The sequence below is a fragment of the Stegostoma tigrinum genome, chromosome 17 (genome assembly GCF_030684315.1).
Source record: "Stegostoma tigrinum isolate sSteTig4 chromosome 17, sSteTig4.hap1, whole genome shotgun sequence".
NCBI lineage: Eukaryota > Metazoa > Chordata > Chondrichthyes > Orectolobiformes > Stegostomatidae > Stegostoma > Stegostoma tigrinum.
In genome coordinates this window covers 35,421,729-35,446,083 of record NC_081370.1, presented here as the reverse complement: position 1 = coordinate 35,446,083, position 24,355 = coordinate 35,421,729, and the positions used below count along the sequence as shown (strand labels likewise).

General features: G+C 41.8%; 1 protein-coding gene across 3 annotated transcripts in view; it reads right to left on the bottom strand.

Annotated features, from left to right (window-relative positions):
* Positions 1–779: 779 nt before the first annotated feature.
* Positions 780–24,355, bottom strand: part of irf7 (interferon regulatory factor 7) — a 28,874-nt gene continuing 5,298 nt past the window's right edge. For 2 of the 3 annotated variants that reach the window (XM_048545690.2, XM_048545689.2), the window contains exons 3-10: positions 23,715–23,889; positions 22,482–22,606; positions 16,897–16,957; positions 15,700–15,876; positions 14,440–14,592; positions 9,029–9,397; positions 8,254–8,366; positions 780–4,728 (exon numbers count right to left, since the gene is read on the bottom strand). In XM_048545690.2, the coding sequence (XP_048401647.1) occupies positions 4,558–4,728; positions 8,254–8,366; positions 9,029–9,397; positions 14,440–14,592; positions 15,700–15,876; positions 16,897–16,957; positions 22,482–22,606; positions 23,715–23,889 (1,344 nt within the window). In that variant the 3' untranslated portion in view covers positions 780–4,557. The remainder of the gene's footprint in view (positions 4,729–8,253; positions 8,367–9,028; positions 9,398–14,439; positions 14,593–15,699; positions 15,877–16,896; positions 16,958–22,481; positions 22,607–23,714; positions 23,890–24,355) is intronic. The other variant, XM_048545691.2, reaches the window with a different exon arrangement.

The window sequence follows — 24,355 nt, the reverse complement described above, 5'->3', positions numbered from 1 at the left end:
CATGGCCTGATGGCCAAACAGTCTTTCCTATCCTCGCCAACATTTTCACTACAAATAAACCGAAATATTGGAAAGGGGAGGAAGAAAAACTTTCGTTCTTAATATCTCTTTGCTGCTTGTCATAGTTGTATTGTGTTTTGGAGATCAGTGGATGTCATGATCTCCAAAACCTTCATAAAGGTGGTATCTCAGAAGGGTACCGCACGGAAGCAAGTTATTCCCTCCATGAGCTTGTGGTGGAGTCGGCTGCTGGTCAATCTGTTTGAAAGTCTAGTAGCCTGACAAAACGAAAGGGCTTGGTATGAGCCACTTCACAAAGTTGTTAATAAACCTCATTCGTTTGGAGACTTAGTCTGGAGGATACCAGCACCAAAATCTTTGAAATTGTCTTCCAAAACACTCTACCTCTGATAAAGAATGTTCACCACGAAGAAAGAGACTGTTCAGGTTGTTTGCCTGCTGCTTGTTTTGGGACCTCTCTGTTCAGGAACTGACTTTCATCTATTCAAGTTGCAAGAGCAACTACAAATCACAACAATGTTGGCGCATCTTGAAAATGTTTCATGAAGAGTCTGTATTTAAACTAAAGGGAGGGACACCTAGTGGATAAACTCCCAGAGCAGGCCACGCTGTCAGACGACTGGCCACACTTAGGGACAACTCAGCATGGTTCACAGATTCTGTAAGTGTTCTAAGTACAAATATTACCTTAAATGATGCAAGTGTTACTGAGAATGAACTGAATCCAAGAAAACACAGGAGTTGCAATTTGTCTCTATTTTAATAAACTTCAAGAAAATTTTAAACAGCAAAATTATAAAATATAAAGGATATAGTTTTAGAAAGATATGTACACTTCACCCTTATAACCCCAGTAAGACTGTTCAGGCTCTGCTGAGCTGGGGAAAATGGGTTCTTTTTTCAAAGTGCAGATTGAAAGGGTTTCAATGGTTGGGGGACATCTAATTGAAGGTATTATCTCCCAAATGAGATCTGTGGGTCAACCATACAACAATGGACCCCAGAATGTGCACCTTTTTCATTTGACTCCCCCATCCACCCTCTTCAGGTCAAATTCAGTCAGCAGGTGACCTGAAAACACCTCATACACATGGTTTCCCTCGGAAGACCCTGTCACCTGGACTACAAGTGCCAAATGTGCATTGAATGCAGATTAACTTAGCACCAAAATGAGAACCATCCTGATCCTGGAGGGAGTACCACAACACTAGTGGTACTTTGGATACTGAGAGAATTCAGCTTAGCAATTCATCGAAGCCCTAATCACCTCACCACACAATAAATTCCTCCTCAAGATATTTCATTGGGAAATGGAGTGATTGTATATCTGCTACCAACATCTGGTAGCTTGTTTTGGGATCTAATGATCCCATGACTAATGTAGAGCAATTCCTGTCCCTATCAATAAGTACTTATTCCAAAGTTGGTTTGGGAATCCTCAGATTGATTTCATGACTGACACTATCACTGAATCAGTAACATCTGACAGTTCCCCAGTTTTAGCTGGGGCCAGATTCTGCCCTCAAAGAGCAGCAAGCTCAAATGGAATCAAATGGCTTTTTCTCAGTGACCTCTGCACTGAAGATTGCTGCTGCCTTGGGCTGAGACCAGGAGTACCCCATTCTGCCTGGCCAGCAGGAATGATATCCCACCACCAAACACACACCAGCCCCGCTCCCCACCGCGTCCCCCAACCCCGATCTACGGGAAGGGAAATACAGTCACCTGGATCACTGGAAATAAGACTGGGCAGAATCAAAGAGGTCATCCTGAAACAAATCAACAATCTATGAAATGAAAGGGATCTTAAAATGCAATTTTTGTACAAAGTAACACCTAGAAATTAAGATTCTCTAGACTACTTTCACATCATTCGTCCAGTGTGATGAGATGAATGCACGTTGTCCTCAACTCACAGCTTAAAAGGAAGCCCTTAAATCATTTTTGGTAAACATTTTCTAACTCCATCCTACCAGCGGAATATTGACTCTCTGTAACCATTGCTCTCTGAAAACCCAGGAGTGTGGTTACAATGCCTGAATTCAAACCATCATGACCAGCATCAGAGAAGTCCCCACTGATGAGATGGATTGTCAGGTTTTCTGCTTTAACTTTTGTTTCAAAGTATAAAAATCAACGACCCGAAAAGAGGTTGAAAGTTTCTTGAAGAGGCAGCAGCAAGAGAAATATCACACAGAAGAAAAGTAACAAGCGGGCAGAATCGGCTGACGTTTCCTGAATGTTCTAACATACTGGTTTCTGCCTTGAAGTTAAGGACTATCAGTTTTAAGAGGTTTCATGTATTTTTGTGACAGGTTAGTGAAAAGCCTTAAAGCCACTCCCTTATGCTTTCTGTTTACAGCAGATAAAAGAATTTAACATAGAATAAGGCAGCATTTAACTTTATTCAGCCAACTGAGTCTGCATGCACTTCTTAGAAAGATACTCGAACTTTGGAAATTAACATTTGAAGGGCAAATTTTCAAGGCTTGCAGGCTAAACCCTCTCTCACTACAGCCTCTGAATGGAGTGGGTTGCCCAGACCAGGAGTTAATCACATAGCTACGAGGGACAACATCACCCAAAGATGACTTGCTTTTTTTAAAGAAAAGGTACTACTGGATCTTCCAAGTAATTCTAGAATATTCTGCTTTGTTTAAATTCCAGAACTTGCAGCATAACCCCTTTTTTAAGTCCCTAACTTTAAGTGTGCCAGTGTCTGTTTTACAGTTCATGGTGTTGCGAGGCAAAGGACTGGATAGAGTCCATGCGGGAACTGAGAGTGAGATTATTCACTCCCAGATATTGGGCTAAGTGACATTAAAATAACCTACCTTAAAATGTTTGAGGAAACTCTACTACTAGCTTGCTTGCAGCTCTCTCCCTTGATCTAAAAACAAGATAATCCCCAACAATCATCGCCAAGAAACTCTGGACACTCCAGGACAATGTTTTGAGGGGAGATATTGTTGGTGAACCCATTAAACTCCAACACTCTTGCTGCTGTAGAACCATGGGCAACGTCAGCTATTATATAATTTCAACTGAAGTTAATCAGAAATATATTTAAAAAAGTGCTCCGTGATTGGTCCTAATTTTCAGTATTTATAGAAACATAAGATATTTTTTTCTCTCAAAATTTGAAACAAACAAGTTGGTTTGTTTGTTTTGCCTCAGTATGACTCTGGTATCAGAGAAATAGTTTGACTGTTTCTGTGTGAGAATCAGAGCTCACTTTCACCTTTGCTCCCCAGTGTCTAATCAGAAAGATTCAACCAGGCCTTTGGGAACTCCTGTGCCATTGATTTGAAAATGGGCTCACCTTTTTAAAGAATTACAGGGTAGGTTCTCTTTTGTTGAATAACACCTACACAGCAACTTAACTTGCAGAGCTTCTTTTTAAAAAAATTTGCACCTCCACACCCAGGACCATCACTATTTGCAAAAGACAAAACACAGGACAACACTGCTGCAAAGTCACACACTGATATGGAACTCTATCACTGTTCTTTCACTGTCACTGCATCGACAGACTGCAACTCCTTAACAGTATATCAACATCTGATAGGCTACAGTTGTTCAAATCAGTGGCTTACCTCAAACTTCTCAACAACAAACAGGGATGAGCAACAAATGCTGGCCTTGCTATGGAGGCTAACATCCTGAGACTTGATGGGAAAGGATTTACAAACTGGTAGTAGAGCAGGACAGTGGACTAAAATTGACTGCAGCATCTTTTGAATGGAAGGGACCAAAAGAAAAGACATTTAAATTTCCAAAAACAGATAATAAAAACTGCAATGCCGAAATACTTTTCCCTACTTTCAAAAACAAAGCTTCATGGTAGGCTGGTAAGCAAAACAAAAAATTGCCCTATGCCAAACAATCTAAATCTATGGCCCCACCGTGTGCTTCATCTGGCCATTACTTTTTGTGGAATAAATCTGTACATCAATTATAAAAAAGTACTTTTTTTGCTGAAAAGTACTTCGAAACATCCTGAAGTCACTAGGGGAAGCAACAGAAATGCAGGTTGTTTGAATCTTGATTTCCAGTTTCCCGAATGAGCAACACACTATGCAGCAGAGTGTGTTGTTCTTCACGATGACCAATATCTGCTGCTTCCAGACTTTAACTGAATCAGTACTATTGTGAAATAAAGGTGGGTTTGATGTTTAATCTTCTGTTATTTTTCCTTACTAGCAAGAACCAGCTGAGATGGAAGCAAATTCTGATCCAGCTTTTTGAATGGTTGCAAACAGTCAAATATCTTGACCAGTAACTAGAAAAAAGCAAGATGCAAGAAACATTCCTCTGAATGCCTAAAAGATTATACTGAAGATTTGCCCGGGACTCAAATGCACAAAGGTTAAGAGACAGTGACAAGTTCTAGAAGATCTTTCTGGCTAAACATTGTAGGAACTGGGTCAGAATACTTTGTAGCTACATGTGCAGGTGTGATCAAGAGGAGATTTTCACGACAAGTTGACATTTGCAGATATTCGAAGCGCCCACTGCCTGGGACCAGTGCCTCAGCTACTCTACCTCCATTATACTTTCCAATTCTTGGATTAAAGCTATCAAGTTCTCCATGGATGATGTGTTGGAATTGTTGGAGATCTGCAGGCTGACATTTTCACTGTTCAGTGAGGATGCTCCTTCTTGATGGGCATATTCAATCAGACAGATGCAGATTTTAGGAACAATCTGAGGGTTGGAAACAGAAGAAAGACAACACTGATGGAATGAGATTCAGCCACTTAAAGCGAAAAACAAAAGCAAACATTAAATTCTACTGTTGGCCAATATCATCAGGCTGTTTGTGTAAAGTTGCCAAAGACACCTGGGTTTGACCCTTTGCTACCTTCAGTTCTCAGAATGAAAAGCATCGGGTGGAATTGAGATTGTTAGTGAAGGGATGGGGTGAAAGATCTTGGCATCCCTACCACCCTGGAATAGAATGAAAACATTCCTGCTGTAGATTCATAGAATGCTATAGCAAGGAAAGAGGCTATTCAGCACACTGTGCCTGAGCCAGTTTTTTGAGAAAGAGAGAATTCAATTAATCCCACTCCCTTGTTAATTTACCTCCTCCCCCCCACAGAGCCGTGTAAAACCTTTTCCTTTGAACATTATCAAATTCCCTTTTGAAAGTTTTGCTTGAAAAGACTTCTGCCAACTTTCAGGCAGTGCATTCTAGATCACAAAAACTCACTGTGCGGAACAAAATTCTCATTTCCCCTCTAGTTCTTTTGCAAATTATCTTAAGCCTGTGTTCTCTGGTTACTTACCTTCCTGTCACAGGAAACATTTCTTTTCACATTTTTCTCTATGAAAACACTTCTGTCTATTCCATTTCAATATCTTTTTACCCTTTTCAGTGCTGTGAAGAACCATCACAGACAAATCTACATAGTTACTGTCAATCCAAAGCACACAGCATCACAATAAAGTAAATTAATTTAATGGTGCAAATAGTTATAAACAGGTCTGATACAATTGTGATTAGAGAAGCATGGCTGTAGTGTGACCAAGGATGGGAACTGAAAATCCAAGGGTACTCAATGGTTAGAAAGTACAGGCATAAAGGAAAAGATGATGAGAAGAGTAAACAATGAAATCTATACACAAGTGAGAAAGTATATTGGGTCATAAAATCCAGATGTGGAATCATACTGGCTAGCGTGAATAAACAACAAGGCAGGTAAATATTAGTGAGGGTTATCTATAGACCTCTAAAAAGGTAGGGAATGTAAGTAAGCAAGAAATTACAGATGCATGTAATAAGCATGCTATGGTAATCATGGGTGACCTTAATCTACACATAGTTTGAGTTGCCCAGTCTAGCAATAAAGCTGTGGCAGATGAAATCCTGGAACGGGTACAAGGTTTTGTTTAGAACAATACACTGAGGAACCAACAAGGGAACATGGTGTTCCAAATTTGATATTGTGTACTGAGAAGGAGTTAACTGATAATCTTGTTGTGCAGAATTCTTCAGGGAAGAATGATCATAACATTAAGATTCTTCATTGACGTGGAAAGTGAAATAGTCTGATCCAAAATTATGGTCAGAAATCTAAACAAAGGGAAGTATAAAGGTACACGGGGCAAGGTGATTATGCTGGACTGAGTAACTTCAGTAAAATGAGTCATGACAGATGGCCAGCCAATAGTTAATACACAAGGAGCAAATGCACACATTGCAACAGCTATGCATTCCCTTCTGGTGCAAAAACAACAGGAAGAAACGTTCCAACCACAGCTAACCAAAGCAATTAAGGATGGTATTAGATCCAAAAGGAAGTCATATAAAGTTGCTAGACAAAGTAGCAAGCCAGAGGTCTGGGAAGAGTTCTGAATTCATTAAGGTAAGAGCAAGACATTCGTTAAGACTTTGAAAAAATGACAGTAAAGTCGCAAGGAATATAAAAGTGGACTTAGCTGCGTAAAAAGGCAAAAAGAGGATTAGTGAGGATAAATGTAGGCCTCTTACATAAAGAAATGGAAAAAACTGATGGAGAGCAAGGAAATGACATAGCAATTAAACAACTATTTTAATTCTTTCGTCATGAAAGGTTAACTGACCTCAAATTCACTGGGGTTTCGAAAAATGACAGGGGCTTGCATTGAAACATATAAAGTTCTGACAGGGCTGGACAGACTGAATGCAGGGGGAGTGTTCCCCTTGGCTGAGCTGTCCTAAAACAAGGTGTTTTGGTCTAAGGATACAGGGTAGGCCTTTGTTGTATTGAATGAGGGGAGACATTTCTTCAGTCAGAGCGGGGACTTGTGGAATTCTCTATCGCGATGTGGAGACCAAATAGAAAGACGTCTAGACACCACAGGCATCAGGGCATATAGGGAGAGAGCAGCAGCATAGTACTGACACACAGGATCAGTCACAGTATGATTAGTGCAGGCCCAATAGGCTGCTTTTTTCTATATTTCACCAGTCTCTCCGCATCATTGCAGTTCCTCACCTTGGGAAACATTTTCATAAATCCCCTCTGTCCGGGACATGCATATTACTCCAAAAGTATGGTCAGCAGAAATAAACACAAGACTTTGCTGATGGTGAACCAGTGACTCATAAGATTATAAGACTTAGAAGAGCCCCCGTTTAGAATTTAATTTTCAGAAATCTGACTACAAGGCTTTGGTGATTCAGGCCCTGATTTTGCTGCAAGTCAGGATTGTGTAAATTAGAAGGCAGCTTGTGGCGTTTTCATGTGTCTGCTGCACCAGAGGATCTTGATCTAAATGGTGCTATCAAAGAGTCTATTTAGGCTGGGAAGTCAGCTAGTGATTAATCACTGAGCTCACCCTGCTGCAAGGCTTAGAATCAATTCCTGCAGTGGGGAAAAAGGACATTCAGCCCATTGAGTCCCACACCAACACTCCCAAGAGCATCCCACCCAGACTCACCCTACAACTCTGCATTTCCCACGGCCAATCCACCTAAACCTGCACATCTTTGGACTGTGGATGGAAACCGGGGCACCCAGAGGAAACACATGCCTACACAGAGAGAATGTGCAACCTCCACACAGACGCCAGAGTGTGAGATTGAACCAGTCAGCCTTGTGCTGACCACTCAGCCACAAGTAAATTCCCCCCCATCAAACTCTTTCATTTTAAAATAAAAAGGAGACTTAGAAAACTAACCCAGTAGGATCAGCCCAAGAAATCTCACTGCACAGCAAAAAAGGGAGAGCAGGAGTAGATAAGTTGTTTGATGGTGTCACCATCATAAGATGCCGTAGTCTAAAACCTTCATGTTATGGACAATTTAGACTTACAGAGAAGATCCAACATACAAACAGACTTTTCAGCCCAAACTGTCCATTCCAGCCTCCTCCCACTCCTTTTCACTATCAACACAGCCTTCTGTAGTTTCTTTCCTTATTTGTTTGGTTATCTAGCTTCCCCTCAAGTATATTATCTATAGTGTTCTCCTCAACCACTCGTTATAGTAGCGAGTTTCACATGTGAACCAGTATCTGGGTAAGATTATTCTGGTCATTATCACATTCCTGTGTGTAGGATATTGCTGCACATAAATTGGTTCTCACATTTCCTACTGTACAACAGTAACCACATTGTAAGTGGTATTTCACTGGTTCTGAAATGCTTTGGGGCATCTTAAGGTTTTGAAGGTCCTATGTAAAATGTATGTCTTCAAAGACATCTCTCTAAAATTCCCTGTTGGACTGATGAAGACCCACTGACCTTGACCAGGATGAGTTTCTTCTTCTCATTTCCTATTCGGAATTGTTGTCCAAAGCATAGGAAGATGGAGCTTTGTGGCATTCCATGTTCCTGCAACATGAACTCCATATATTCTGAAGAAAAAGAGACTGTATTTTAATCATTCCATTTTAACTGCATTCAGAGGCTGGGTTTTGAGGCAAGTTTTAAACTAATTGACCCAGAGGTTGGGGAAAATGCTGGATATACAGCCTGCCTTCTCGCAGTCAGGGTTTAAACCCAGCACTCTCTTTAATCCCATCCCAAACAGACTGTGTTTAACAGATTGGAAGATGTGCCATCATGCCTCATGGACAGTGTGATTGGTACATGCTGCTGTGGCTGGTCTCAACCTGACATTCTCCTCCTTTGGGAAACATTTGAAGAGTTGTGTTTTTAAGCAGAAGGAATGAGGTGGCTAATAACTATTCACACAGATAGCCATCGACAAGCACATCCCCTCCAAAAAGAAATCTCCTAATGGGTGAAGTAGGTTAATATTAAAGAAGGTTGAATGGGATATTAAAAGCACAAGTCAAAGGCAATGTGGAAATGATATTGAAGCTGAAAGTGTATCAAAGCACACAGACAAAGATATTGGCCTTGACCAGATGACTGAGAAGGAGAACGAGGCAGTGACAGGAGAAACACTCCATGGTGAGGCTGGAAGATTGGATTGTATCTCCAACATTGAAGATTTACAGGAAGCCGGGGGGTTTGAACATCAACAACAGAAGCCCATGAGCAGGAAACTTACCCGTGAAGAAATCTTTCAGGCTGAATAACTTAATCTCCTCATCTCGGTTCAGCTTCTTTGACTCCTCATTCATGGATGCCCCTGAGCCAGTCCAAAAGACTTGGCACTTGCCCAGCCTCTTGGCAAAAAGATCTCCATTTTTACTCTCCAGGAGAAGTCCTCCCGCCATGTTTGACAGGAGACAATTGGTGAACTTTTTCTGTTGGCGATCCTTTATCTCCTCTGTACTTGGGAACCTGATTTGTTGTAGCTGAGTGAATCTTTCATTCTCTTCATCATGATACAGGCGGCAGCCATAAGCATTGCTAACTGTGCTCTGAAAAACCTCTTTGCCACGATAGTAAATGGTAAGGTCAAAATCTCTTAGAACTGCACAAAGAGAAAGAGGTTTAATCACCAGACAGCTTTTCATTTTGCCTTGCAATAATTTGCAATATTTAAGCAGATCTAGTAATCAGCTACAAAGGATAAAAAGATCTAGAAAACGAAAAACTGGTCTCATTAAAATGATGAAAGAATTTGATAGTGTAGTGTTGTGAAGTTGGGTAGAACATTTTGATGTTTGTAAAATGATAGAGAGGAAGGGTGTGTGGTCCCTTTAAAAGATTGTGTGTTTTTCTAGGTTTGGAGATTTTTTAAAAATGTGCAGGTGCACAGAGAACTCCTTAAGTTGAAACATTGTATTAAAAGGCTATACGGTTAACATGCCAGGTAGTGGTTTATTTTGTTATTAAGGCAACCCATTTGAAAATCAGCCAATTAATTTAAACCAGGCACTTAGAAGCTAAAAACCAGTTAAAATTAAATCTGATGGTTTTGATAATCTAGGACCAATCCAACTGTAAGAAATTCATAGGTCATCAAAGGTCTAAAAATGGACAGCATTTGAAAATCGGTGTAACTGCCATCTACTGGAGTTAAGAGCCCATCAGCTTTAAAGAGGAAATCACTGGCTCTCAGAATTTTCTGAACTCTCAGAACAAGCTTCATCTAACTAAAGGTATAGCTGCAATCTTGGCTAACATTCCTGACACATGAATTCAGAGAAAGGCGTTCCTGATTGAGGATCAGCGGCGAAGGCATGGAACATTTCAGAAGACATATCCTGGCTGCAATTTTGAGGGATTTGTTTTAATTTATATTATTATTATTATTATGGTTTATATAAGTGGGAGTTGTATTTATTTGAACAGCATACCATTACAATTTTGTTTTATTCAGGGATTAGTTAGTAGTTAAGGGGAATTGCTTAGTTTGTTCGTAGTTCTGTTAATTTGTTCACTGTTAGAGTTAGATTAATAAATTGTTACTTGTTGATTTATAGAGTGAGTGAAAGGATTTCATTTTGTTTAACTACTCCTTTATAACAGATTGTGAGGTGCGGAGGCAGGTTGTATCACTTTTCACACTTCTTTTACCAGATTATAGGGCAATATGAGCCTCTTTGGGTGTTTCAGTTCAGGTTATCGGGAAGTGAGGGGGAGGGGGTCAACCTATGTTTCATAACCGTGGTTAGAAAAAAAGGATTTCCACTGGTAGGAGAGCCCAGCAGAAGAAGATGTAACCTTAAAATTGGAGGTAGGACACTTCAGGTGTGATATTGTGATGTCGGGAAGCAGTTCTTCATACGGAAGGCAGTGGAAATCTGAAACACTCTACTCAAGAAGCTATCAAGGCTAGGGTTCAACTGGAAAATGAGAGATTTTTGCTGGGTAGAGGTATTAAAAGATATGGAATCATTATCTATACTATTCACTACCTCAAGAAACTGCAGTGGTTTTGTCAATCATGATTTCCCTTCATAAATCTATTTTGACTTTATCTATTTTCAATGATACTTCTGAAGTGTCCTGTTGTCAAATCCTTTATAATAGACTCTAGCAATTCCCACAGTGGCAGTATTGTAATATAGTCGTACAATCAGGAGGATGTACAGCATGGAAACGGACCCTTCCATTCAACTGGTCCATGCTGACCAGATCTCCTAAATTAATCTAGTTCCATTTGCCAGCATCTGCCCATATCCCTCTAAACCATTCCTATTCATATACCCATCCAGATGCCTTTTAAATGTTGTAATCGTACTGCCTCCACCACTTCCTCTGGCAGCTCATTCCATATACTCACCACCGTCTCTGTGGAAAAGTTGCCCCTTCGTTCCCTTTTAAATCTTTCCCCTCTCATTTAAATCTATGACCTCTAGTTTTGGGCTCCCCTAACCCGGGAAAAAGGCCTTGATCATTCACCCTATCCAGGCCCCTCATGATTTTATAACCCACTATAAGGTCATCCCTCAGCCTTCAATGCTCCAGGGAAAATAGCCCCAAATAGCCTCCTCCTGTAGCTCAAACCCTCCAACCCTGGCAACATCCTTATAAATCTTTTCCAAACCATTTCAAGTTTAACAACATCTTTTCTACAGCGAGGAGACCAGAACTGATTGCAACGTTCCAAAAGCAGCCTAACCTCTATCATAACATTCCAACTCTTATACTCAATGCACTGACTAATAGAGGCAAACACACTAAACACCTTCATTACTACCCTGTCTACTTGCAACTCCACCTTCAAGGAACTATAAACCTGCACCCCAAGGCTGTTGTTCGACATCCAGTACTTGAGGAAATGGCCATGTTGTGGGAGGGGAATCACTGATGATATACTAAACATTCAAATGATGCCGTCTTTTGAATGAGGCATTAAAACTAATTCTCTATCTGCCATCTGACTTGGATGTGAAGATCCCATGGCTCTATTTCAGCGAGAGCTCCCCCAACGTCTTTTCCAAAATTCATCCCCACACCAACACCAGACAATGCAGATCATTTGATAGTAAGCAAAGAGGAATTATATAATGCTGCTAGAAAAGGTAGCAAGTCTGATGATCGGGAGTAGTTTAGAATGCAGCAAACAAAGATGAGGGGATTGATTGATTGAGAGAGAGAAAAAAAAAGAATCTGAGACTAAAGTTGGTTGCGAGGTACACAAAAATAAACTGTGAAAGCTTAACAACTATATCAAAAGAGAAAGATTAGTGAAGACAAACATAGGTTTCTTATTTAAATAAAAACAGAAAGTGCTGAAGAAACTCAACTCAACCCCTAAGTCTTCAAAAAAGAAAGTACTTTTGAACTCAAAAAGATAACTGTTTCTCCTTACAGAAATGCTGCCAGATTTGTTGAGTTTCTCCCGCACTTTCTATTTTTAGTTCAGATCTCCAGCATCTCCAATATTAGGCTTTTATTTGTAGGTGTTTTATTGTTAGAAATGGGAGACCTGATAGTGGAGAACGTGGAAATGGCCCAGTATTAAACAATTACTTTAGTTCGGCCTTCGTGGATGACAACACAGAAAACATCCAAAAACTCCAGGGAACCAAAGTTCTATTGCGAAGGGGAAACTGGAGAGCTGTATCAATGAAAACAATAGTGGAGTAATTCATTGTACTGTAAACTGATAAATGCCCAATCCCTGATAATTTATTTTCCAATGTGTTAAGAGAGGGAGAAAAAGTAGAAGCGTTGATTGTCATCTTCCAAATTTGTGTTGATTCTAGAATATTCCTGCCAGATTGGAAGGTGGCACCCTAATCTTAGCCTAAAATCAGCATTAGGGAAAATGCTAGAGCCTATTATAAAGGATGTGATAACAGGACACTTCAAAAATATCAAGTTAATTAGACAAAGTCAAAATTAATTTGAGGTAGGTGTTGGTAGAATTGATGACGAAGAACCAGTGGATGTGGAGTATTTAGCTTTTCAGATAAAATCCACACATAAGAGGATGGTGCAAAATCAAAACAATTGGGATGAGGTCACATGTTGGCTTGGATTGAGAATTGGTTAGCTAACAGGAATAAACAGATCTTTTTCAAACTAGTGCTGGGATCAGTGCTTGGGCCTCAGCTGTTCACAGTATCTATCAACAATTTGGAAGTGTGACTTCATTCTGATATTTCAGGTTTGCTGACAACCCAAAATCAGATAGGATCGAAAGTGCTGATGAGGGTGTTAAGGGGCTTCAAAGCAATTCACACAATTTGAAGGAATGGAGAAATTAAATGGTCATTGGATAAACATATGGATAATAGTGGAATAGTGTAGGTTAGAGACGCTTCAGTTTGGTTTCACAGGTTGGTGCAACATTGAGGGCTGTACGGCCTGTACTGCACTGTACTGTTCTATTCTATATGCAATATAATGTGAATTAAGTGCGACGTTATCCACTGAGGTAGAAAAAAATACAACAGCAGAGTGTTACTTAAATGGTGACACATTGGGAAATGCTGATGTACAAGAGAGACGTATCTTCTTACAGCAGTCACAAAGCAAACATTCAGATACAGCAAGCAATTAGGAAGGCAAATGGTATGTGGGCTTTTGTTGCAAGAGGGTTTGAGTGCAGGAGCAAAGGAACCCTACGGTAGTTGTACAGAGCCTTGATGAGCCATGCTTAGTACATTATGCACAGTTTTGGTCTCCTTAAGAAAGGACATACTTGCCAATATAGAGGGAGTACAGTGAAGGTTTACAAGGCTGATTCCTGGGATGGCAGGATTGTTGCATAAGGTGAGACTGGGTCGATTCGAGGCTGTATTCACTCCAGTTTAGATGAATGAGAACAGATTTCATTGAAACATATAAAATGCTGCCTGGACGGACTGGACGTATCCCCTGTCTGGGATAGGGGTCAAGAACAAAGGTTGCCAGTCTTAGGATACAGGATTTAGGATTGAGATGAAGAGAAGTTTGTATACCCGGGTGATGATCCTCTGGAATTCTCTACAACAGAAGGCAATGGAGGACAAGTCACTTCATATATTTACAAAAGAAATAGATAGATTTCTAGACATTAAAAATGTCAAGGCATGTGGGAAGAGAGCAGGAGTGTGGTATTGAGATGGAAGATTAGCCATGAGCAGACTGAATGGCAAAGTTGTCTCAATGAACTGTGAATAGCCTACTGTTGGCTATTTTCCATGTTTTTATCTCAGTGCTGTTTTATAGGATCTTGCTTTTCACTAACTGCGGTATCTGAATAATTTCACATAATTGAATTGTGGCGACACTTAAAGAATACATGAACTCTGACCATTCTGAAGAAAGGTCACTGGATCTGAAATATTAACTCTGCTTTCTCTACACAGATGCTGTCAGACCTGCTGAGTTTTCCTAGCATCTCCTGTTTTGTTTCCGATTTCCAGCACCTGCAGTTCTTAGGTTTTTTTGTCTCAAGAGTACTTCATCAGTTGAAAAGCATTTTGGGTATTCTGAGTTTTTGAAGGGTGCTGCAAAAATGCAAATCTTTCTGTTCTGTCTAAATGTCTCATTAAAAATGTTTACTTTTAAATAGAAAGGGCAAAAATTGGACTAGTTGGCACAAGGGTTCAGCTATTTCTCTGCTTGACATACCTTGTTGGAGTTGAGATACGATTGGAATTTCAACCTGTGTTTGTGCAGCCGGATTCAGAGGGACATCAGGAGTAAGGTAGTGTACTGGTATCTCCTGGGCCGTATTCTCCATTACATGAGATGTTGGGACATGCAGAGGTTCCCACGTTTGGTCTAATATCAGGAACGTAAAACACAGATTCTTACTGTTTAAAGACATCAACTTAGCATGCACCGTTTTCAGCACCCTCCCCAAAAATGTTGCATGGATTTGACCCCAAGTGGACCTCAAGTGCATGTCAATAGGACATGGGTCTAGAGTGTGATCAGAAGACCCTTCCTCTCCATCAGACTGCTCCATCTGGATTTGAAGTCAAGAGGTCTGAAGGATTCACAGCGTCACTAGTTTTGCTGGACAGGGTCCCATACCCAAGCCAAACAGGAGACTACATTATTTCATCCTCTGCCTAGTGCTAGGTTATTATGCTGAGTGGTAAGAATTAACGTAATCTGCTTTGTGTTTCTTAGCCTGGTGAAGAAGAGAGTCCTGGAGCTTCTTCCTGAGCAGCTACAATGCCCAACCCTACAAGCTGCTTGGTGTCAAGGCCAGAAGGCAGGCTTCTGCCTTGTACCTCTCATGTGTACTGAAAAGGTGGCCATTCTGTACATCTAGGGTTGCCAACCCTCCAAAAATTGAAGATCAAACTCCAGGGCACAGTTGGACCAGCAATCCCAAGTGAAGAATCATAGGGGCATTAAAAAAATATTTAAAATTATTTTCTTTGAACATTCCTCTTTGTCAAACATTACATAAAACAAAAATGGAAGAGACTGGCTGACACTCAAGCATCATCTAATTGTGTAATTAATATTCTAACTTTCTAATTAGCGTAAGGTAGCCATATGTCAAAGGATGGATTGAAATGGCCAATGGTGAAGTTTTGGGGCCAGTCACATGATGAAACATCCACGAACACATTAATCCCAGTTGGAAACCCTAATTTATCTTTCAAGGACAAACAGCAAAGGCCACTGGACCCGAGATAAGCCCTTTTACCCTTCAGGGAAGTGTACCCGGCAAGGACTGGAGCAGGCAGAGAGATGGTGCCAGTGTACATCTGGATAGCAATGGCCACCCTTTTGTCTTCATGTTCAGGGTAAAGACACCCCATTTAAGCTAATGATTAAAGTCATTACAGGTGACAAGTGAATCACACTTGAATTTTAATGAAACACCCTTCTGCCTCCACCCGCTCCCCTGATTCTGGTTCCAGGAATTACCTGTGTTGAATGTGTGACTTGGCAGTTCCCTGTACTCATCAGTGGGCACGACTTGAGCTGGGGACACACTGAAAACTTCCTGGGGATGGGTGTCCAGAGGCACCTGGAGACTGTCGAATCTGTTCATCACTGGGTTATAGATATTCGCTGGATAGAACAGGCCAGGGGCCATTTGGTCTTTAATGAAAGAACAAAAAGGAAGTTTCTTTTCCCGCTGCAATATTACACATTTCCCAACACTCCAAAAGTACATTGCAATCATTGAAGTACTTCTGAAAGTGACGTCACTCTTGCATTTTGAATTCTCTAAGTTCCCATAAACCTTTACCTGCTGCATCATTCTGGCTCTGTGCTCTCTCTACAGAGAAGCTCTCCTTTCTGCACTCCAGATGTGAACATGGCTTATTGCTCTCTATAAAGGAAGCATTGCTTTAGGTCAAGAACTGGGAATTGGCAACTGAAGGAAACAACTCTCAACATGTTGGCCTGGATATTATCCAGGCAATGTCATGTGGGAGAGTTTGCAGGTCATCTAGTGAGATGGTGGTGTTGTGGTGGAAAGAAGTTTCAAATGAGAAGTGACAATGGGAACTGCAGATGCTGGAGAATCCAAGATAACAAAGTGTGGAGCTGGATGAACACAGCAGGCCCAGCAGCATCTCAGGAGCACAAAAGCTGATGTTTCGGGCCTAAACCCTTCATCAGAGACTCTGATGAAGGGTCTAGGCCCGAAACGTCAGCTTTTGTGCTCCTGAGATGCCGCTTGGCCTGCTGTGTTCATCCAGCTTCACACTTTGTTATCTTTCAATTGGGAAGTCTGGTTTTCTTGTGATGAAGTTTTAATTCCACACTGCAAGTGAGTCTTTTCTCATTAAAAGATTTCCCGCCTGGAGGTCCATTTCAGTCAGGGAGGAGCACTCCAGAACAGGCAAGACTAACGCTAATGGAGCTCAGTGCTTTGGGTGGTGGTGGCAGGGCAAGGCGGGAGGTGAGTTTGAGGGGTGCTACTTGGCTGCGTGCGTTCCTGCTCGCCCCCAGCCCACAGGCAGTTCTAATAAGGCTCCATTATTCACCTCCATTCAGCTGCTGGCTGGGAATGACCAGTTGTGTGTCCCAGTGGATTCTCCATGTCAGGATTTCAAGCAGCTCAGCTTCACCAAGATACACCCAAACAATATCAATGAGTAAAGTACTAACCTTCAGCACTATCCGACAGATTCATTAAATCAAATTCTGGAATCCATTCTTCTAACTGTCCCTGATTGAACAGAACCAAGAGGAGACATCTGTGTTTCAGACGGTTAACGTTGCCAAATCACAAAACCCTTCATCCATTCCTATCATATTCAGCTCAGAAACTGATTATACACACATTGACAGGTCATCAATGAACATTTTTACCAAGTAGTTTGTAATCATTGCACAGGTGGAAAGGTCATTGATTCCCTTGCTATAATGGGGATGATGTAAGGGGTTAGCCATGTCTCCCTTGGGATCACACTCACCTTCACTCTCTCATTGAAGTCCGAAGGCTGTGGGATCAGGATCTACTCGAGTCCATGAGCACATTGCCCAACACTACTGTAGGGCTGGTACTGCGGGAGCACTGCTCAGTTCGAGGGCCGGTACTGCGGCGGCACTGCTCAGTTCGAGGGCCGGTACTGCGGCAGCACTGCTCAGTTCGAGGGCCGGTACTGAGGGAGCACTGCACTGCTGGGGGGTTAGTGTTGCAGGAGCACTGCACAATTGGAGGGTCACTGCTACGGGAGCACTGCTCTGTTGGCGAGATAGTGTTGAGGGAGCACTGCTCTGTCAGGTGGTCAGTGCTGAAATGACAGAGGCGTGCCTTAGCGATATGAAATATACCAAGGCCCTGTCTGCGTGGAAACCTGCTGTATGCATAGTGGCTTTTGTGTATCTGACACTGGAACTGTGGCTACACTTCAATAATTACTTCATTTTGGTTGTAAAATGCCTTGAGAAACATTAAGGTTGGAAATGGCGCTATGGAAATACAAGTCTCAATTTTTTTCCTACTCAAAACAAAACACTGCAGATGCTGGAAATACATAATAAAAACTAAGAGCTGCAGAAACTTAGTCAGGAGTTACGGAGGGAGAAACAGAGTTAGCAAGTTCCAACCAGATTAATTAACAGGTTTTTCTGGACACAAACACTGCTGCAATCAAAGTAACTCAATACCAGACATTCGTCATAGTTTTGGGTGACTGGAAAAGGTCAAGGAATTGATTTATCAACAAGTGAGCACTTAATGTCAGAGTAAAGATGGAGTTATCAGTGATAAAACAAAACTACAGTTCCTAATTCCTTACTTTGGGAATATTTGGGAAATAATTGTAGCTCCTGTCAAAGGCCAATCTTCCATGTAATAAAGCAGGTTTCATTGGAAAACTTGAAAGAGAACTGAAGTGTTTGGAATTTTTTTGTTTGTGAAACAGATTACTTGCAATCCTTGTTTTGTACACTTGCTGTTTCTTGCTAATTTGTTGTAATTGTCTAATTTGCAATAAATGTTTTAACATGTTAGATTCTGCTGCACTCGCAGCATAGGATATAAAACAAGATGTGAATTTCAATATGCTTTTCGCAACTCTCAGGGTAACCCAAAGCCTTCTGCAGCCAAGCAATAACATTTTGAAGGGTATTCCTTGATATAAAGCAGCTGCCACTATCTACAGCAAGACCCTACAAACAGCAACATAATAAATGACTGGCTTTCTTTTTGTTTTCAGTGATGTTGGTTGAGTGACCCTGAACAGAAAACTCCTATTCTTTCTAAAAATACTGCAATGGCCTCTTTAGCATCCATTTTTTTCATTCATTAACAGCAGGAGGACACTGCTGACCAGGCAGCATTTATTGCCCATCCCTAAATGCCCGGAGGACAATTCAGAGTCAATCACATTGCTGTGGGTCTGGAGTCACATGTAGGTCAGACCAGGATGGCAGTTTCCTTCTCTAAAGGACTTTAATGAATGAGATGGGATTTTCCCCAGCAATTGGCAATCTATTCATGGTCATCATTAGATTCTTAATTCTAGGCTTTTTTTAAAAATTGAATTCAAATTCCATCACCTGCTGTGGCAGGATTGGAACCCAGGTCACCATTTTCCAGGTCAGAAATGGGAGAGGAGAGGTCACACTGCATGGAGCTTTTTATAGGCCTCGGCAAAGTTCCAGGGATGTGGAGGAGAGGATTGGCAAAACGATTCTGGGCAGGAGTGAAAGGAACAGGGTGGTCATTATGGGAGACTTTAACTTCCCCAACATTGACTGGAAATGCTATAACTCTAGTACGTCGGATGGATCAGTTTTTGTCCAATGTGTGCAGGAGGGTTTCCTGACACAGTATGTCGAAGGGCCGACGAGAGGGGAGGCCACATTGGATCTGGTACTTGGTAATGAACCAGGCCAGTTGTTTGATTTAGTGGTAGGTGAGCACTTTGGAGAGAGTGACCATAATTCAGTTACATTTGGTTTAGCAATGGAAAGGGATAGGAACATGCCACAGGGCAAGAGTTATAGATGGGGGAAGGGCAATTACAATGCAATTAGGCAAGACTTAGGAGGCATAGAATAGGGTAGCAAAATGCAGGGGATGGGGACAATCGAAATGTGGAGCTGGTTTAAGGAACAGATATTGTGTGTCCTTGATAGGTATGTCCCTGTCAGGCAGGGAGGAAGCGATAAGGTAGGGGAACCGTGGTTTACTAAAAAAAATTGTATCTCTTGTTTAGTGGAAGAGGGAGGCTTATGTGATGTTGAGACGAGATGGTTCAGATGAGGCAATGGAGAGTTACAGATTAGCTAGGAAGGATTTAAAGAGAGAGTTAAGAAGAGCAAGGAGGAGACATGAGCAGACATTGGCAGGTAGAATAAAGGAGAACCCTAAAGCTTTCTATAGGTATGCGAGGAATAAGAGGATGACTAGGGTGAGAATAGGCCAGTCAAAGACAGAAGTGGGAAGTTATGTGTGGACCCTGTGGAGATTGGAGAGGTGCTAAACGAATATTTCTCATCTGTTTTCACTCAGGAAAAGGAGAATATTGTAGAGGAGAAGACTGAGTCATAGATTATTAGAATTGAAAGGATTAAGGTTAGTAAGGAGGAGGTGTTATCAATTCTAGAAGGTGTGAAGATAGATAAATCCCTTGGGTTGGATGGGATTTTTCCGGGGATTCGCTGGGAAGCTAGGGAGGAGGTGGCAGAGCCTTTGGCCATGATCTTTGAGTCCTCATTGTCTACAGGTTTAGTGTCAGAGGACTGGAGGATTGCAAATGTTGTGCCCCTGTTCAATAAGGGCAGTAGAGATGACCCAGGTAATTATAGATCAGTGAGTATTATGTTTATGGTAGGAAAAGTTTTGGAAAGGATTATAAGAGAAAAGATTCATAATCATCTAGCAAGCAACAGTTTGATTGGAGATAGTCAACATGGATTCATCAAGGGCAGGTCGTGTCTCACAAACCTCATTGAGTTTTTTGAGAAGGTGACCAAGCATGTGGATGAAGGTAAGTCAGTTGATGTGGTGTACATGGACTTCAGTAAAGCCTTTAATAAGGTTCCACATGGTAGGCTATTGGAGAAAATACAGACACATGGGATTGAGGGAGATTTAGCAGTTTGGATTAGAAACTGGCTTTCTGTAAGAAGGCAACAAGTGGTGGTTGATGGAAAATATTCAGCCCGGAGTCCGGCTACTAGTGGTGTGCCTCAAGGATCAGTTTTGGGACCACTGCTGTTTGTCATTTTTATAAATGACTTGGACGCTGGGATAGGTGGATGGGTTAGTATGTTTGCAGACGACGCTAAAGTCGGAGGAGTGGTGGACAGTGTGGAAGAATGTTGCAGATTGCAGGGAGACTTGAATAAATTACAGAATTGGGCTGAAAGGTGGCAAATGGAGTTCAATGCGGATAAATGTGAGGTGATTCACTTTGGGAAGAATAATAGGAAGGCAGAATACCAGGTCAATGGAAAGATTCTTGTTAGTGTGGATGTGCAGAAGGATCTTGGAGTCCATGCACTTAGGTCCCTGAAAGTTGCCACCCAGGTTGATAGTGCTGTTAAGAAGGCTTACAGTGTGTTAGGTTTTACTGGTAGAGGGATTGAGTTCCAGAGCCATGATGTCATGCTGCAACTGTACAAAATGCTAGTGTGGCCTCATTTGGAATATTGTGTGCAGTTCTGGTTGCCCCATTACAGGAAGGATGTGGAAGCATTGGAAAGGGTGCAAAGGAGATTTACTAGGATGTTGGATAATAAAATGTGAGGCTGGATGAACATAGCAGGCCCAGCAGCATCTCAGGAGCACAAAAGCTGACGTTTCGGGCCTAGACCCTTCATCAGAGAGGGGGATAGGGTGAGGGTTCTGGAATAAATAGGGAGAGAGGGGGAGGCGGACCGAAGATGGAGAGAAAAGAAGATAGGTGGAGAGGGTATAGGTGGGGAGGTAGGGAGGGGATAGGTCAATCCAGGGAAGACGGACAGGTCAAGGAGGTGGGATGAGGTTAGTAGGTAGATGGGGGTGCGGCTTGGGGTGGGAGGAAGGGATGGGTGAGAGGAAGAACAGGTTAGGGAGGCAGAGACAGGTTGGACTGGTTACCCTCCTTTACCAGGATGTTGCCTGGTCTGGAGTGCAGGCCGTATGAAGAAAGGCTGAGGGACTTGGGTCTGTTCTCATTGGAGAGAAGAAGACTAAGAGGGGATTTAATAGAGACATATAAGATGATCAGAGGATTTAGGGTGGACAGTGAGAGTCTTTTTCCTAGGATGATGTCATTGGCTTGTACGAGGGGGCATAGCTGCAAATTGAGGAGTGATAGATTTAAGACAGATGTCAGAGGCAGGTTCTTTACTCAGAGAATGGTAAGGGCGTGGAATGCCCTGCCTGCCAATGTAGTTAACTCAGCCACATTAGGGGCATTTAAACAGTCCTTGGATAAGCATATGGATGGTGATGGGATAGTGTAGGGGGATGGGCTTAGATTAGTTCACAGGTCGGCGCAACACTGAGGGCCGAAGGGCCTGTTCTGCACTGTATTGTTCTATGTTCTATGTCTCTGGATTAACAGTGAAGCAAATAATACCACTAGGCCATTGCCTCCCCTATGCGGGGGGATATAGTTTAAGATCTCTCCAGAAAGACCGCACATCCATCTGTCAGTACTGCCCCTCTGACAGTGTAGGGCAGCCTTTGTATGACTCCTCCAATACTGTACCGCTTCCTTAACACTCAGTTCTGTCCATAGAATAACTGGGGTGGGATTTGAATCCACAGCATTCTGACTCAGGGTGCTGCCTCCTTTGAGTCATAGCTGTGACCACACTGATGAGCAACCAGAAAAGCTGCCTTCTCCTCGACAGACATGAAGTTTGGGGTGATTACAACATAGATTAAGAGTGCCTTTTCCCTTCAGTTTAGGAATCCTGAACTCCTGAACAAGGAAGCCACATATACAAATTGAGTTAAAGCAGTTTAAAGGTGCATCTTGACATTAAACAGTCTACCGGACTTAAATGGTAAAAACTTGTAATATTCCCTAGATAGTTATGGATCCAAAATAATTAACAAAGGGGCAGTTATGGAGAAGTACAAGGAAGCTTCCTGTTGTTATCTAGAGGTCTCACAGCCATAATTCCAAATCACTGCTCCCTGCTCCACATCCCGTTTCCCATCTTTGCTGTAATCTTGTTATCTGTCAAATGGGTTTCCTGGTGATTGAAAGCTCAGCGAAATTGAATCCCACATCCCAACATACCTGAGGGTGAAACATTGCAGAGCAGTGCAATGCAAAGTTGGGCTGTTCCAGGTTAGTCTCAGGATTGATGTGCAGTTGTGATTCGAGATTATCATCTTCCTGCAGAGCTCCATCCATATTTGGATCTGAAATCACAGCAAAACAGATTTTAAACATCTAATTTTTTTTTGTTTTGAATTGCTTTTCTACCAATACTTCAAATCAAAGAATGTGAAGTAGGCCATTCAATCCATTGCGTCCCTGATGGCTTTTTTGAAAGAATAATCCAATTACTCACACTCCCCTGCTTTGCCCATATTTTCCTTTCAGTGTGCAGTATTATTATTGAATTTGCTTCCATCATCTTGTAAGGCTTAGTGCCTTCCAGACCGTACAGTGGTCCACAAACAAATCCCCATCAATCTCTGATTTTTTTTTTTGCCAATAGCCTTAAATCTGTGACCTTTGGAAACAATTTCTCCTCATATTTTCTATCAAAATAATCCAGAATTTTGAACGCCTCAGTTAAATCTCCTTCAGACCACCACTGGTGCAAGGACAGCACCCTCGGCTTCTCTCACCTCTCCGCATTAACTTAGGTCCACCTGGCAAGTATCCAGACTCATCATTGGTCATCCAATCCATGAGCCCCACAGCTAATCAGAAAGGAAACTGACTCTCCGCTAACCAATTGTGGGATTCTTAATTGACACCATATAGAGTGCAGCAGTTCAAGTTGGTAGTTCATGATCTAATCAAGGACTATACGAGATGGAGAGTAAATGTTTGCCTTGCCAGCAGCACCCACATATCATTACCAGATAAAATGTCAAAGAGCTCTCCTCCGCATGTTCAAATCTGTTTCATAAATAAAATCCAGAAACTTGATCAAGATTTTACTTTTAAAACTCAATTCCTGCCCCAGGGATTTTTCAGCAGTGTTCAGGATCTTGACGATCACTGCAGTATAGTCTTGTATTGCCATTTGCTATTCCTATATCTGAAACGGATGGCCTAGGTTGCAAGTGCAATAAACCACAGTAAAACAATTATGCTGAGTCCAACTAGATGGAGAGTTCCAAACAATCGCATATGCAGATACACAAAGGAACTGTGAATGGGGAAGAGATCATTTAACCTCTCTAGCCTGTTCAATGAGACCATGGCTGATTTGTCACTAAGTGCCAGGCATCTCAGTCCTTGAAATGGAATGCTTAAGCTACCATTGTGCCTAAATTCACAAGGGAAACGTACCAACAGCTGAACTGATCTTCTGGTTAGTTATGGCATAGATTTTATGTGGATCTGATGATTCCTTTGAGTTGTCCTCCAGCAAACTGAATGAGTCAATATTGTTGAGGGCACATCGGAAGTTAGCTTTCCATTTGGGTGGACCATCAGTACATTTCCCACTCACCGTTGCCCAGCCCTGGAAAAGAAACAGCAACATTCTTTAGCAACTGACTGCAATGAACAGTACCAGAATAGTGACAATACAGTGCAGTGCTCCCTCAGTACTATCCCTCTGACGCTGCGGTGCACGCTCAGTACTGATCGTCACAGTGCTCCCCCATACTGCCCCTTTGACAGTACTGCACTCCCTCAGTATTGCCTCTGAAATAGTGCAGCAATTTGTTTCTGCTGCACTGAGACTGCTGGCTAAGGTAATACACCAAAATCCCTTGAGTAGTTCTTGAAGCCACAACTTTATTACTAACAGGCAACAACGTTACCTACTGAACCATGAGTGGACACTGGCATTTGTCTTTCCTATCTACTCAAAGTACAGCAGTACAGTTAAGATTAAGACAATGCAGTAGCCAATGTATTTCCCTCAGCTATCATTGATAACAACTTGTCTGATCATCACCTCATTTCTGTTTGTGGGATCTTTC